This window comes from Mus musculus, chromosome 13 (assembly GCF_000001635.26).
Source record: "Mus musculus strain C57BL/6J chromosome 13, GRCm38.p6 C57BL/6J".
In the NCBI taxonomy this organism is placed as follows: Eukaryota; Metazoa; Chordata; class Mammalia; order Rodentia; family Muridae; genus Mus; species Mus musculus.
The window spans coordinates 31,931,117-31,945,989 of NC_000079.6; the positions used below are offsets into that span (position 1 = coordinate 31,931,117).

Consider the following 14,873-nt stretch of genomic DNA (forward strand, 5'->3'; position numbering starts at 1 on the left):
AAAGGATAACTTGAGCATGACAGTTAATCAGAAAATCAGTTGTGGCTACTACTCAACTACATGGTAGGGAGCAGAGACAGTTCAGGTACGGTGGACAAAGTGATGATCTTTATCTTGGCAAGATATACATTGAGTGAGTTTCATACTGCTACTTACACTTCTAAATTGTCTATCTGTGGAAAGTTTCACTCAATATTAATAAAATTCAGAAATTGACACTGCAGATATGGGGGAATGACTACACGCCTGAAGTCCTTAAAAGTATGTTTCTCACATCATGAAAAACAGCCATCTAAGATTTCTCTAGGCCTTAGTGTGCCTTCTTTATCTAGTTTTGTCAATCTTTTTTACTATATGGATACTATTTCCAAGAAAGGCTCACTGCCCCTTTAAAAGCCCACAGCTATGGCTCACAGCAGGCTGGATTCAAACAGATGGCATTGCCTCTGTTTTCCCTGAGATTGGTATGCTGATGTATGGGGCCCATCAAGAGTCACAGGATGGAGACTGAAAAAACAAACAGTGAAAAATAAGTTGTAGATAGTATGGTTTTATTAGGTGGGTGGGAGGAATAAGTTTATATAATTTAGGCAAACTATAGGTTGAATATCACTTTATCTGAAATGTCTCAGACTAGAATTTTGAGCACTTCTTTGGAGGGATTCTAGAGTATTTACACTTACATAAAGTAAGATATGTACTAGAATAAATTAAGTAAATTAAAAGTTCATTTATTTTTCACACACATCATATGTGCATAGCCTGACAGAAATTTTATTATGTATATATGCAAAGTCAGATGACACTTTTCAGATGTTTTTCCTTTTATCACAGAAGTCCTCAGGAACTGAAATCAGGTAGTCAGGCTTGGCCATGTGCCTTACCTGTTAAGTCATCTCAGCAGTGATGGTAATTTTAAACAGTGTTTTTAGGATAGCTGTGTTTAATAGGACTACTCATGTGAGGTCAAATGTGAGATTTTCCTCCTGCCTGAAGAACATACGTTGGGACAATGTGGTTCTAGACTCTCAACTCCATGGATAAAACAGAAAACTTGAAACAGACACAAGATAATCAGGCAAATATCAAGAGTCACCAGTGTGAATGGCTGCAACTCGGAGGGCTCATCTTACAGAGACACCTCATGTGCATCCCCCTCTTCCAAAGGAGGGGGGTAAAGCTTTGGATTCTACCAAAGAGTTATAGACAATTAAAGTCAATGTTTAGCATACCATTAAAAGTTGTTATGTTTTATTCTATCATCTCAAGCACCAGAAAATGGTGGTCGGCAACACTTTCAGAAGAGCTCAGTGCCGGGAATTTCTATCAGATTCTAGCGACACCGACTATGCTATCTTACTAGGCTTTCTCTGCAGAGGAGAAGCCAGGATTGGCAAGGCGGTTGGTAAGGAGTCATGAATTACAGGAGGGAGGTCAGGTCCCAGTGGATACTTTCTCTTGTGTAGGATTTTAATGTAAATCTGAAGATTATGCTTGGGAGGAGAGTATGTATATTGCATATAAAAGATGCTTGGTCCGTCCTCTATCCAAGACTAAAAACTAAAACTAAAAATATATACATAAAAATCAAGCTTACAAGATTTTGGGTAAAACAAAGTTAAACAGTTTTTTGACTTTTGATTATGTTTCGGTGGCTCTCTCTGAGTGGATTGCCACACAGTATTTTCTAAATGAACTAGACCTTAGAATAGCATCCTATTTTGGGAAAGACAACAAGATGTCAAGAAATAAGAACTGAGCCTCATGTCTGCAGTGCAGAAGACCAGTGATGACTGTGTCAGGTGTCATTTCCAGGGCAGAAAGGAAGCTGTCCTGCATTTTCCAGGAAAGTGACTTCATTAGAGATACATTCGTAAGCCTGTCCTCAATTTTTAAAAAATGTGCTTGAAATGATTTTTTTTTTACTATACAAGCATTCATGCTAATTATATCATTTGGGAAATAGATGGTGGTAGAGAGTGGAGGAGGTTTGGAGAGACGGCATTTGATGCTCTTACAGAAGATTGGAGTTTGGTACCCAGCACCCATGTGGTGGTTTCAACCACCTCTAACTCCAGTTCTAGGGGATCCAACATTCTGTTCTGACCTCTTCAGGTACTGTGCAAACAAGTATACATATACACAAGCAGGCAAAACACCATACACATAAAATAAAATAAATCTAAGAAAAAATTTCAAAGAAGAAAAGTATAGGGCAGAAAGCTAAAGTCAACAGAGACTTCCATAAAACCTGGCATGTTTTCTTGTGGTCTGTCACATGCACGTTTGCAGAGCAGTCAAACCATGTCTAAACCTGTGTTCTGCTTAGTTTTTCATTCAATGTCACTATAACCATGGTTGATTGTATTTGTGTTCCCATGGCACTATTTTCCATAGTTACATAATAAATTACCTTACACACTTCCATGATGATGTCTTAGACATTCCTCACTTTCTATTTGTACAAAATCCATTAGATTGAGGTACAATCCACAAGCTGAAAATGTGTAACAGATACATAGTGTGGTGAGTTCTGAAACACTCAGGTCCTCCTGTAACCACCACCACCATCAAGCTCAACATTCCCACCGTCTAGAGCATTCCCTGTCACTCATGTCAGATTTAGGTATGTGTTTCTTATGTTGTGATTTGGTGTGAGAGGTGGCTATTTACCCAGAAGTCATTTTTGAACAAACATTGATTGGTTTTATGGCTTACCAGTTCATCTTTGTTTAAATAGTATTTAAATCACACAGTCCTAATTAAATCATACAGCATGTACTTCCTTGTGTCTTATTATTTCATTTAGGCATAATTAAGATTTTAATGATTCATTGATATTGTTACACATATCAATAATTTATGCTTTTTCTTCACTGAGTAGTGTTACATTTGATTAGATATTGGGGGAGATTATGTGTAATTAGAAATAACTTAGTTATGCATATTCATAAGCTTCAAAGTATATGTTTTCAATATTCCCCAGTAAAAGTCCAGAATTATTGGTGGCATAGTAAATATTGGTTAAGTTTTAAAAGAAAGCAAAACTATTTTTCAAATTGCACACTATCATTGATTTCACTATTCTCATATCTTAATTAATATTTAGCATAATTATAGATGGTTTTTGTATTCTGGCCATTCTAACAGGAGAATGTTGGTATTGACTTATAGTTTCCATGTACTTTACTCAAATATCCAATTATACTGACCCTCTTTTTCTTGCATAGATATTTATTCAAAACTTTGCTCATTTTTTTTAGTACACTCTTTTTTTTCTTTTGAGACAAAGTCTTGACCTTGTTCTTTTGCCTTGGCCTTCTTAATTCTGGAGCTACAGCTATGTACAACAATGTTGAATTATTGGAATTAAAAATTTTGATTTAATTATTTCATTTTACACACACACACACACACACACACACACACACACACACACATATCCATCCCCTTCTTTCAGACCTCAAGTTTTTATTTTGTTACAGGTCACATTCAAAGAACAGAGATTTTTAAAGTCATATTACTAATTTTATAAAACTACCATTTTCTCTTTCAGTCCTGGTCTCACACAAGGCTGGCAGGCACTAACTCTGACCTAACACCACCAATCACCATTTAAAAATCTCTCTTGCCTTTCCTGGCATAGGAAATCTTTACCTTTATTCCGTATTGACCTATATGTTCAAGAAGAACATGTACACAACATAAATGCTATAAAAAGTGATAAATTAAACCATAAAATATAAAGTATTTGCTATTTGGAAAAGTACCATAACAAAACTGGAGAGGTAATGCATACATTAGGATACTATACATATCAAACATGAGAACTCATTAACCAGAACTGGAGAGAAGGCTCAGTAGTTACGACCATGTTCAATTCTTGCAGAAACTATCTGCAGCTGGCAAAATCATGCCCCTGCTACAGCACGAGGCAAATCATACTTGGGATTAAAATGATAACATATTCTTATAATACTTCTGTGTTAAAAGAAGCTAAAATGCCAAAATTGTCACTATATATTTCTCATTATTCAGGGTTTTGACAAAGCCTTCTAAAATTTGATGACACAAATGTTTCATGTGTTGTTAAATTCACCATTGAAAGTGTCATGTTTTCTAATGTCCTGTGAGTGGCATTTTTATTTCAGTTGCAATTGTCTGCTGTTTTTATACTTAATATAATTGAGTTTTTATATATGGACCCCCATCTTATGAGTGTGTTAAACAACATACACAGGATCCTTGGCTTGATCTCTAGCACAGCACACCTCTGTAACCCTAGCACTCTGGAGGGAGAGGTGATGGAATTTAAGTTCTAGGTTATCCTCCATTTCTTAGAGAGCTGGAGACTTGCCTGGGCTACATACCTGTCTCATAGGAAAACAAAGCAATACAGCAAACAAAAAAAGCAAGCCTTTCTTTTTAGCATGTCTTTCGCTGGTTTTGACATAGTGCACTGATATTTCCTCGTATATACTCTGCTTGGGATTTACTATGAGCCCCAGACTAACACTTTCATTCAGTCAGGGGGAAAATGATTCTTACTTAATTCTTTTTGTGCACACCCCAAGACTTCAGTGACACCCCACCCCATTTCTTGGTAATTGCCCCACATGAAACTTCTTTTCCCTCCTAACTATTCTTTCCCATGTATGCTTATTTTGGGTCATTTCTACCACTGTTGTCTACACATTCTCTGTGTTATTTCCAGTATGTAATTTGCTCAGTGTCAATAATAAAATTGTTATTACAGATGCTTAGTGTTTTATCTCTATAAGTTTCAACTATTTTTAAATATATATGTTCTCTCTGAGATGCGTATGTCTTTCTGAAAATAAACAAACACAGTTTTAACAGGTTTCTTAATGTCTTTGTGTGTTTACATCCTCCTCATTAGTCCTTAGTCTGATTTTATTGTTTGCTATTCTGGCTGTGAATTATGTGGTTATGTTTTCTTGCTTTCCGACATACTAATAAAACCTGAATATAATGAATTCAATGTAGTCCAGTGTCAAGATTTTACCATTTCCTTTGATGATTGCTAGGTTTCACAATGCCCAAATGCTGTTATTTGTATTCTATTAGATCCTCTGCAAACCTCTACTGAAACTCTGTCTGATCTAGCATTTCCTGTTAAGGTTATCTTATTTTTGAGACATAGTCTTCTGAAATCTTGATTGTACCCAGTTCTCCTCAGAATGGTTCATACAGATGTCTGAATCTAGTGTTGGGTGAATCTGAAGAAGCAGACAGACCTCTGTGTAGATCGCTCTATCTATCTCTCTATCTCTCTATCTCTCTATCTCTCTATCTGTCTGTGTGTATACCCCATCTTTCTAAAGCTCTGCACCACAAAGTCTAGACTTTTAGGGAACTTTTTATCTTGGGGGGACCCTTTCTAAACTCACGATTCACTACAACCCCAGGAAGGGGCTCAGAGAAATTCAGAATTCAACCCTGATATTCTACTATGGACCATAGTCCTGCATTGTCTCTGTCCAATACTAAAATAACTGTTTCGTGTGTTTTATCTAGTTTACCAGTTAAGTTAAAAGGTTAAGTGTACCAGGCATTGGGATGCATGCTTTTACTTTCAACACACTGGGAGGTGGAGGCGGAGGCGGAGGCGGAGGCGGAGGCGGAGGCGGAGGCGGAGGCGGAGGCAAGAGAATCTCTGTGAGTTCAAGGACAATCTAGTCTACACAGAGAGTTCCAGGACTGCCAAGGTTCTGTAGAAAGACCATGTCTCAAAAACCAACCATAAGTAAATAAAAATAAAAGCTGTAGTCTAGTTTCCTATATTTCAACATGGATAGATACTATAATTCTTTTATATGCTTTTTAAAAAATCTTGGAAAAATAGTTTGTCTGCACTTTAAAAAATTAAATGTATTACCACATCACACACAAACTCTATACCCAAATATAACACATAAAAGAACTGAAGGCAGGACCAACACAGACATTTGTGAATTAATATTTACATTAATATTGTTGGCCATACAACCTCAGGAGATAGGAGGTGTGGGGGTGTACCCTCCAGAATTCACCAGCGACCTGGGAGGTGAGAGACTCTCAGGACTCAAAAGAAGGGATCTTAGATGAAATGCTGGACAGTAGGGGAAGGGTACTTAATAGAGTCCACCTCCAGCAGGAAGACAGGGCATCAAATGAGAGAGAGGGGGCCCATCCCATAGTCACAACTCTGACCCATAATTGCTCCTGTATGGAAGAATTACAGGGATGGAAATGGAGAGGAGCCTGAGGAAAAGAAGGTCCAGCAACTGGCCCAAAGTGGGATCCAGCTCAAGGGGAGGTCCCAAGGCCTAACATTATTACTGAGGCTATGGAGCACTCACAAAAAGGGACCTAGCATGACTGCACTCAGGAAGACCCAACAAGGAGCTGAAAGAGTCAGACGCAGATATTTGCCCTCAACCAATGGACAGAAGCAGCTGATCCCTGTTGAATTAGGGAAGGCTGAAAGAAGCTGAGGAGAAGGGAGATTCTGTAGGAGGACCAGCAGTCTCAATTAATCTGGACTCCCGAGATCTCTCAAACACTGGAAAACCAAACAGACAGCATACACCAGCTGATATGAGGCTCCCAACACACATACAGTAGAGGACTTCTGGGTCTGTGTTCATTCAGAGATGGTGCACCTAACCCTCAAGAGACTGGTGGCCTCAGGAAGTTTAGCGGTCAGGAGGGTGGTGAGTGGGGACATCCACGTGGAGACAGGGGGTGGGGAGGAGGTATGGGATGTGGAATAGTTGGAGTGTGGATGGGGGGGATAAAATATGGAGTGTAAAAATAAATTAATTAATTTAAAAATATTGTTGATAATATGAACTAACCAGTACACCCAGAGCTCCCAGAGACTAAAGAGTACAAACCAAAGAGTACACATGGTGGGGCTCATGGCTCCAGCTACATATGCAGCAGTGGACGGCCTAGTAGGTCATCCGTGGGAGGAGAGGCCCTTGGTCCTGTGACAGCTCTATGCCCCAGTGTAGGGGAATGCCAGGGCCAAGAAGTGGGAGCGGGTAGGTTGGTGGGCATGGGGAGAGGGAGGGAATAAGGGGAGAGGGGTTTTGGAGGGAGACCAGGAAAGGGGATAACATTTGAAATGTAAATAAAGAAAATATCCAATAAAATAAAATATTGTTGGCCATAGCTTACAAGGTAAAAGAAATTAGGGGTCCAGCAACAGAGGAATGGATAACAAAATATGACCTATAACCACAATAAATAGTATTCAGTCATTTTGTCTTTAAGAAAAAAGATCTTGCTAGATAAGTAGTTCAGACTGGCTTGTACCCCTAGTATTCCTGGTATCTTCTGCAGTTGAGGGGTTACAGGCTTACACTACACCTATTTGTCAGTCTTTAAAAAAGAAAGAAACAGAAAGAAAATGAAACACTACCACATAGATGAATGTTTAAAGCATTATGATAAGTGCAAAAGGACAAATTGAAGGATTACACTGCCAGGAGCTGTTTATAACAAGCAAATTCACAGAGATGGACAGTAGAATAGAAATTACTAGGTAGCAGGAGAAAGGAGAATAAAAAGGAAATATTGTTCTTATTGTCTAGTGTAAAGAAAAAGTTTGGAAAATGGATAGTGGTGATGGTCATAAAATATTGTAAATGTAATAAATGTCACTAAACTGTAAAGTAGTTCTCTGTAGGGATTTATCACATTGCTTGCATATTCTCAAAAACACTGTGCAATGCTTTAAGCCTGAGTGGTCCATTGTGCTTCACTAGGTGAGACTGTATGAAGGACAGCACAGCAACCCCTAGAACACAGATGGGATTGGGAGGCTAGATGGAAGCACTATATCAGGCTGGGGTTCCAGGAATTGATAGCTTATCACGTTTATGTTTATGTGTCATTACTTGTAGCAAATACACACAAATACAGGAAGACGGAGTATTAAGTCATAGCTATTCCTAATGGTCCAGGGAAAAGAAAAGTATAACGCATATGAAACTTTCCTGTGGATTTTTAATGGTTAGAGATTATTAAAATATAAAATAAAAGCTGGGTAGTGGTGGCGCACACCTTTAATCCCAGCACACAGGAGGCAAAGGCAGATAGGAGGATCTCTTGAGTTTGAGGACAGCATATTCTACCAGAAAAGTTCCAAGACAGCCAGTGCTACACAGAGAACTGCTGTGTGGAAATGCCAACTATAGAGCTATCCTGCCTCTTGTATGCTGTGGGGTGACCTGGATGAGGGAGGGGTACACTCCCTCCTCTCCTCTCCAGTTGTGGCAGGCAGCTGAGCTGGCTCCAGGTCATGAAAACTGGAGAGTGGACCTTGTCCCTCACTGACTGTAGCACTCAGAATAGCAGGCTCTGCACCTTTCCTGGGCAGCACAGTAGAGCTGGCTCTGGTGGCAGAGGTGTAGACAAGCCATCCCCAAGGACATGATAGCAGAAGAGATGAACGTGCCTTTTGCCAACTTCAGCATTCGGTGAGCTAGCCAGGGCAGTGCTGAAGGGCTCATCCTGATGGTGCAGGTGCAGGAAAGCTAGTGGGTTATCTAACTCATCTACTTCCTGAGGCCAGATCCAGGGCTTTGGGTTGGCCCACCCCAACATCTACCCCATCTATGACCTGCTGGAGCCCATGAAAGAGCGGGTCCTGCAGATCCAAAGTTGCTGGATCTCTATGACACGGGGCAACAGCAGGATATCTGAGAGGAGTCCTCCTGAGGATCCAGTATAGATTATGTAGCAGAAGACAGAGGGTTAGAAATAGATTGATGATTCATTCCAATAAACATAATGCAAGTAAAAATGTGTAGAAAAAAAGGGTGTTAGCCACTGTCACATATTACAGCTTCCACAACAAGATTTTTTTGATTTTATTCTATTTTATTTTCTTCTTTTGTGGAGGAGGTTGCAAGGGCAGAGGATGATGTGAAAGGACAAGAAGATGAATGTGATTGGGTGATTGATGTGAAGCTCACAAAGAATTAAAGAAAAGTTAAAAACTCTTTGAAGAAACAAACAAACAAAAAACAACACACACAAATATGAAAGTACTGAAAAATACTGTGTACATCTTCACATTGGCCTACTAAAAGGATACAACTAGCTGTAGTAAAGTCATATGACACAGAATTTACCTTATCATAAAGTTTGAATTGAAGTAAATCTTGAGAAGACTGGGTTTAGAAAGTGATAAAGATTTGACACACTAACTGGAGTGGGATATGAGACTCATAAGGGCCTCTTGCATCACCTTATAAGAGGCTGAGAGAAGGTGATGGGAAGCAGAATCAAGTAGAAGAGCATGAACAATAAATACCTGGAGAGCAAGCAGTAAGCAACCAGCGGATGTACTTACACAATGGTTTTTCCGATGTGCATGAATGACTTTTCAACAAATTCACGGACACTGTGAACTTCCCCAGTAGCTATGACAAAGTCCTCTGGCTCATCATTCTGCAACATGAGCCACATAGCCTAGAGAGAAAGACGTAAAGTCATGTGAGAGTTGCACTTAGTGATCTCTGTGGAAATGTAACATTATCAAAGCACATAACTGAATAGGCAAGTATATATTTTGACAATGAGTCATTAATGCATACTTAATGCAGTATTCTAACTACTCAAGATGGTTCTTAGAATTTAATTACATTAGAAAAACCCGAGAAACATCTTGGTGTGAACACCTGGCCTCTATCACAGACTCTAGGGAATTTTCTTTTCAGTAGATCAGGAGATTGCTACACAACAGGCTAAGAGGAAATGTTGATCAATAGCCAGTGAATAACCTTTGTATAGAATATTATGCAAAAATAATCCCAGAACGTTTAATTGTTCTTCATGGCAGGCAAGAAAAAAGTTTTTAAAACTTTAGAAGTAAAATTCCACTTTTTAACACTGAAGTTGAAAGCTCAGCAGTAAAAACAAACAAATAAGAAACAAAAATCACTAACAGAGAAACAGTCACATAATAGGAACTACTAGCATTTTAACAAGTTGTCAGTGTCAGAGTCCAACCTTCATACTGTGACAGAAATGGACATTTTGAGAGTTAGAGATGATGGTTGGCACAAATGAAGCAACATTTTGAACCACAGACTAGGAGAAACCACTACAGTGTGACTCTGTTTGCTTAGAAAAACATTTATCAGTAGCATGTAGGTGTATAGCTTCCATAGGTTATATATCAATTATATAGGATGTATGTATGTATGTCTGTATGTGTCTGTCTGTCTACAATTCAGACTATGGGACTAGAGATGGGGCTTAGTGCTGCCGACTACTTGCTGCTCTCCCAGAATACTGGGATTTGGCTTGCAGAACTCACATCAGGCAGTGCTAATTTCCTGCTCCAGTGCTTCAGGGATCTGAGCTCTCTATCATCCATGGGCAGCTACACTCATGTACATACACACACAAACACACCTAAAAATAGTCCTTAAAAAATAGGTGTTGAAGAACTCTGCTATTAAGCTCACAGTCCAGCCTGTCTAGAAACCTCTCTCATCTCGGTGCAAATTGGAGAATTCCCTTTTTCAGTGGGGCGTCCCTTTCTTTTCCTGGCCTTGGTTGAGAGTATCTCTGATCATATATGCTTGACCTTATTTGGAAGATGACCCTGTGCAGAACTCTCAATAAGCACTGTGTAACTCAGCACATGAGTTCCATTCTACCTTCTCATCATATGATAATTAGTTACTGAGTTATGGCAAATCAGCCCTCTCTACCTGTACCCCTAAGAGTCCTTATATTATATACCCTTATATATCCTACTCATGAAACAATAAAGTAGATTTGTCTCTCTGAAGCCGCCTCCAGAAGTAATTTAGTCATCACAGCCACCCAAACCTTGCTTGCTATTTGTCCATCCACCATCATGGACCAGTGGCCAACAACCTCCAAGAAGAAGGGAGACCCACATAGCTGGACTCTGAAAAGAACATGTTAATATTTCTTTAGGAAAGATCCCAGCAGTGCTGGAGATATAGTTTGTGAAACAGTTCATGCTCTGGGTTTCATCTCTAGTAAATGTGCTCCCACCCCAAATCTCAAGAAAAAAAAAAGTTTTGTTTTTGTTATTATTACCCATTTCTCAGAGTAAAAATAAGCAAAAAAGCATCTGCATTTCAGTGTGACACAACCACAGAGACCTGCTTACATAGCACTTGTGCTAATTCAGAGAGAACAACTTCAGTGAGTTTCTCCTGTCAACTGCTGTTAAGAGTAGAAACCAGTTTCTCAAACCAGTGAGCTAGCCCAGTTTCTCTTATAAAAAGTCATTACAAGTTTAATTCCTATTCATTCATTCATTCATTCATTCATTCACAACCTTTTAACAAAAAATTTATATATTATTTCCTTTAAAGTTATTTCTATGGGTAATGCCTTTGGTTCACTACTGTTTTACATCATATTTGTGATCTGAGGAGAAGAAAAATTCAGATAAATTTCCATGCCTTGTAGCACATTTGGGTAGAACAATGGAAATGTCCTTGATTTTGAGTCAGTAAAATACTATAAAGACAGTGGCAGAACAAACTGTCTTGTGAGGAAATAGCAGACTACGTTATCCTCAAATTTGTGATCCTGCCTCAGCCCAGTCCTAAGTTCTGGGACACATCACTATGCCTAGCTGAACAGTCAGTTTTATTCGTGTTTATGAAATAGCTATAGTTTCATTTTATATTAAATGATCATAGTAAATAAAGTCAGTCAGAATACTTTTTGTTATACTACAATTACCATGACTAATAAAATTTGACTAGTTTTAAAAGGCACAAAATACAAACTATCAGCTGATGGTGGCCATGGACTTGCTTACTAATAACTACTGAGAGCCAAGAGAAAGAGCAGAGAAGAACGTCTTGGAGTGGGCATTAATGCATTCATACACAAGCACAGGTCTGGGGTTCCTCTTAGATTGTGCTTGATCAAGCTCCTCATATCCTAGAATATATGCTTTCTCCTAATTTGTCTCAGAAAGATGACCTCTGCTCCCATGATTTGTACCAGAGTCCTGAGTCTGGTTGCTGGGATGAAATCTTGCTGCCTCACTGGGCTCCCTGTGAACCAACCAGGCAAAGCAGTGGTGGACTTCCTGGGTCCACACTGTCATTTAGTGCCTATCCCAACTCAGGCAACCCTTTACCTCTCTTGACCAGGTTAAACCCCTCAGCATGCCAAGGCACAGACATGTATGCATATAAATGTGAGCACACACACAGACTCATAAAAAGACAGACACACACACACAGACACATAAAAAGACAGATAGAAACACACACTAAAAACAAAATTTCTTGATAGACATTTCAGGACCACTCAGTTGATTTTTTTTTTCTTCAAATATCCTGTGGGGTTTTTTTTTTTTTTTTTTTCATGTGGAAGAAAACGAAAGCTTAGTAGAAATGAAAGGACAAGTGTGGCCTCTGGTCACTGTAGGTCTGTCTACATGAGGCAAGGCTAGGTTGGACTTGTATATTCCTGGCAGGAATGGAGAGACAGTAGGAGCCTCCTGCATGCATGAGAACCAGAGCCAAGAGTCTGCTCCTTTCTTTCCATCAGACTATCTGGGGCCTTTGACCTATCAATTTCTAGGCATTTCCTCTGCAGCTCATACTGTGCCAGACTCCAGTCTGGGAATGGGAGGGAAAGGATATACAATTCCAGATCTATTTGTTATTGCTAAAGAGTTTACTGGTTTTAACGGAGGGAAAGGGCTTTGTTTAAATTTCCACAGAGCATAATTAATGATTATTGACTAGTAAATGAAGAACAGGTGACATTCTGGATTAGAAGATAAACGATTCTGTGTTCTGGTGTGATAATGGGTTAGTAATTTGCCACAAAGCCGAGGCCCAGTGCATCCCCTCCTAATGCCAGATCATGTCCAGAAAACAAAGGCCCCAGTGTGAGGAGGACACAGCCCTCACCTCCGTGTTCAGCTGCACACATTGATCTGCTCCATTTGTTTTCTGATGGATGGCACAACCAAGGCAAGAGTTCACCCATTCTCACCTTCCTGTTCACATGTGGGACCACACGACCCATGACAGGATGGGCCACAGGCTGTGAGCAAATTGCCACATAGCTTTGGCTTCTGAAGGCAGAAGCCGTCTTAAGGTTATATGTTTTGGAGGCTAGTGTTCTCTTCTGTCTTTCAAAAGTCAAAGAGCAAAAGAAGGAATCATTCTGCGTTCTGTGGTGCTCTTCAAGGATGCGGCTGACTTAGCCACACGTCTCGACCTGAATACAAGCCCAAACACAGACAGACAGACAGACAGACAGACAGTCTCTTTCTGTCTGTCTGTCTGTCTGTCTGTCTGTACCTCCCTCCTGATTTTTCATCTATTCCACAGGGAGGAAAGCAACTCACTTAAGGGATGTACCAGAGCAAGATTCTTCTCCAAGAAAATGTCCTTCAGTGGAAGAGAACAGATCAGTTTTCAACTCACACCTCAAATTTATTTTTCATTAAAGGCCTATGAGGTCAAGGGAAATCTAACGTGTGGCATACAAGTTAAGATGGGTGTAGATATTATATTTGTAATATGCTTATAACTAAATAGTTAACTTATATGCTTTAAAAATCTAATTTAGAGTAATATAAAGCTTTACATTTGAAAGTAAACATGAATATAAGATGCTCTGGAGCCCTTGGTGAGAGGTCAGTCTCCCTTGCTCAGTAAGTTCCCAGCTCTAGCGGCTGATCACGGTGGCCCAGTGAAGGAGAACACCCTGAGTACATCACCACAGACCACTGACTACACTGACTCCATGCATGCCTTTGGGGGTATGATGTGTGTTTGTCTTAAAAATCTGGATTCTACAATTGCTTCCACTTTGCCATTAATCTCCAGCTCAGTATCCAGGCCACAAACACTTATTAACTGGGTTGGCACCCATGAATAACAGGATTGGTTAATCAGGGTGATGTTTAACTATGTGCATTTATTTGACTACAGCTTTTCTCTCTTTTTTTTTTTAAGCTTGGCATTTTCGTGTTTATGTGCTACTTTTATTTACTATGTGTGCATATGTATATATGTATGTGCCAAATATCATACAATGTGTACATGTATACATTCACATAATACAGAGGAAAAACATTTAGGAAACAATTCTAATAGAGATCATCAAAGCTGATGATATGGCTCCGTCTAAAGCATTCACACACCACATACAAGACCATGGATTTAATCTTTAGTAAGGAAAAAAAGAAATCAATCCAAACCAATGGACTAACCTACCAACCAACTAAACAAAAATCTGTAATAGAGCAATGATTTTTAAAATGTGAATTGTTTTGGATAGTAGTGATTTACACCTTTAATCCCAGCCCTTGGGAGGCAGAGGCAGGTAAATCTCTGACTAGCCAGCCTGGTCTACAGAAGGAGTTCTAGGACAACTAGGGCTATACAAAGAAACTCTGTCTTGAACAACAAACAAACAAACAAACAACCACCCCCCAAAAAAGAAAAAGGATAAATTTGAACAACAACAAAAAATAAAGTTTGAAGCACAAGGTGCTACATGGAACTCCTCTTGTGTACACTTTATAGTTAGACTTGACTTCATGCAAGTTTTTGTTTGTTTGTTTGTTTGTTTGTTTTCTTTAATGAGAGCCTGGTAGTCAGTCTGGGTTGGCATCTCAATGGATGTAAAGACAGGCCAAGCCTTACGTTAGATGTTATGTGAGCTTCAGAATTAGCCTAGGAGGACCCCTCTACTACAACTTACTACTTGTTTTTGCATCGCGATAGGCACTCATGAAGTTCAGGCTACCCCCAACCACACTAAGTAGCTGAAGATGACCATGAACTCTTGATTCTCCTTGCCTCTACCTCCCAAGTGCTGGAATTGCA

The 14,873-nt window shown here is 39.4% G+C and overlaps 1 protein-coding gene across 2 annotated transcripts in view; it reads right to left on the reverse strand.

Moving 5' to 3' along the window:
• Positions 1 to 14,873, reverse strand: part of Gmds (GDP-mannose 4, 6-dehydratase) — a 519,180-nt gene that overhangs the window by 111,534 nt on the left and 392,773 nt on the right. For both annotated transcript variants that reach the window (XM_006516656.3, NM_146041.2), the window contains one exon: positions 9,368 to 9,486. In XM_006516656.3, coding sequence (XP_006516719.1) covers positions 9,368 to 9,486 — 119 coding nt within the window. The remainder of the gene's footprint in view (positions 1 to 9,367; positions 9,487 to 14,873) is intronic.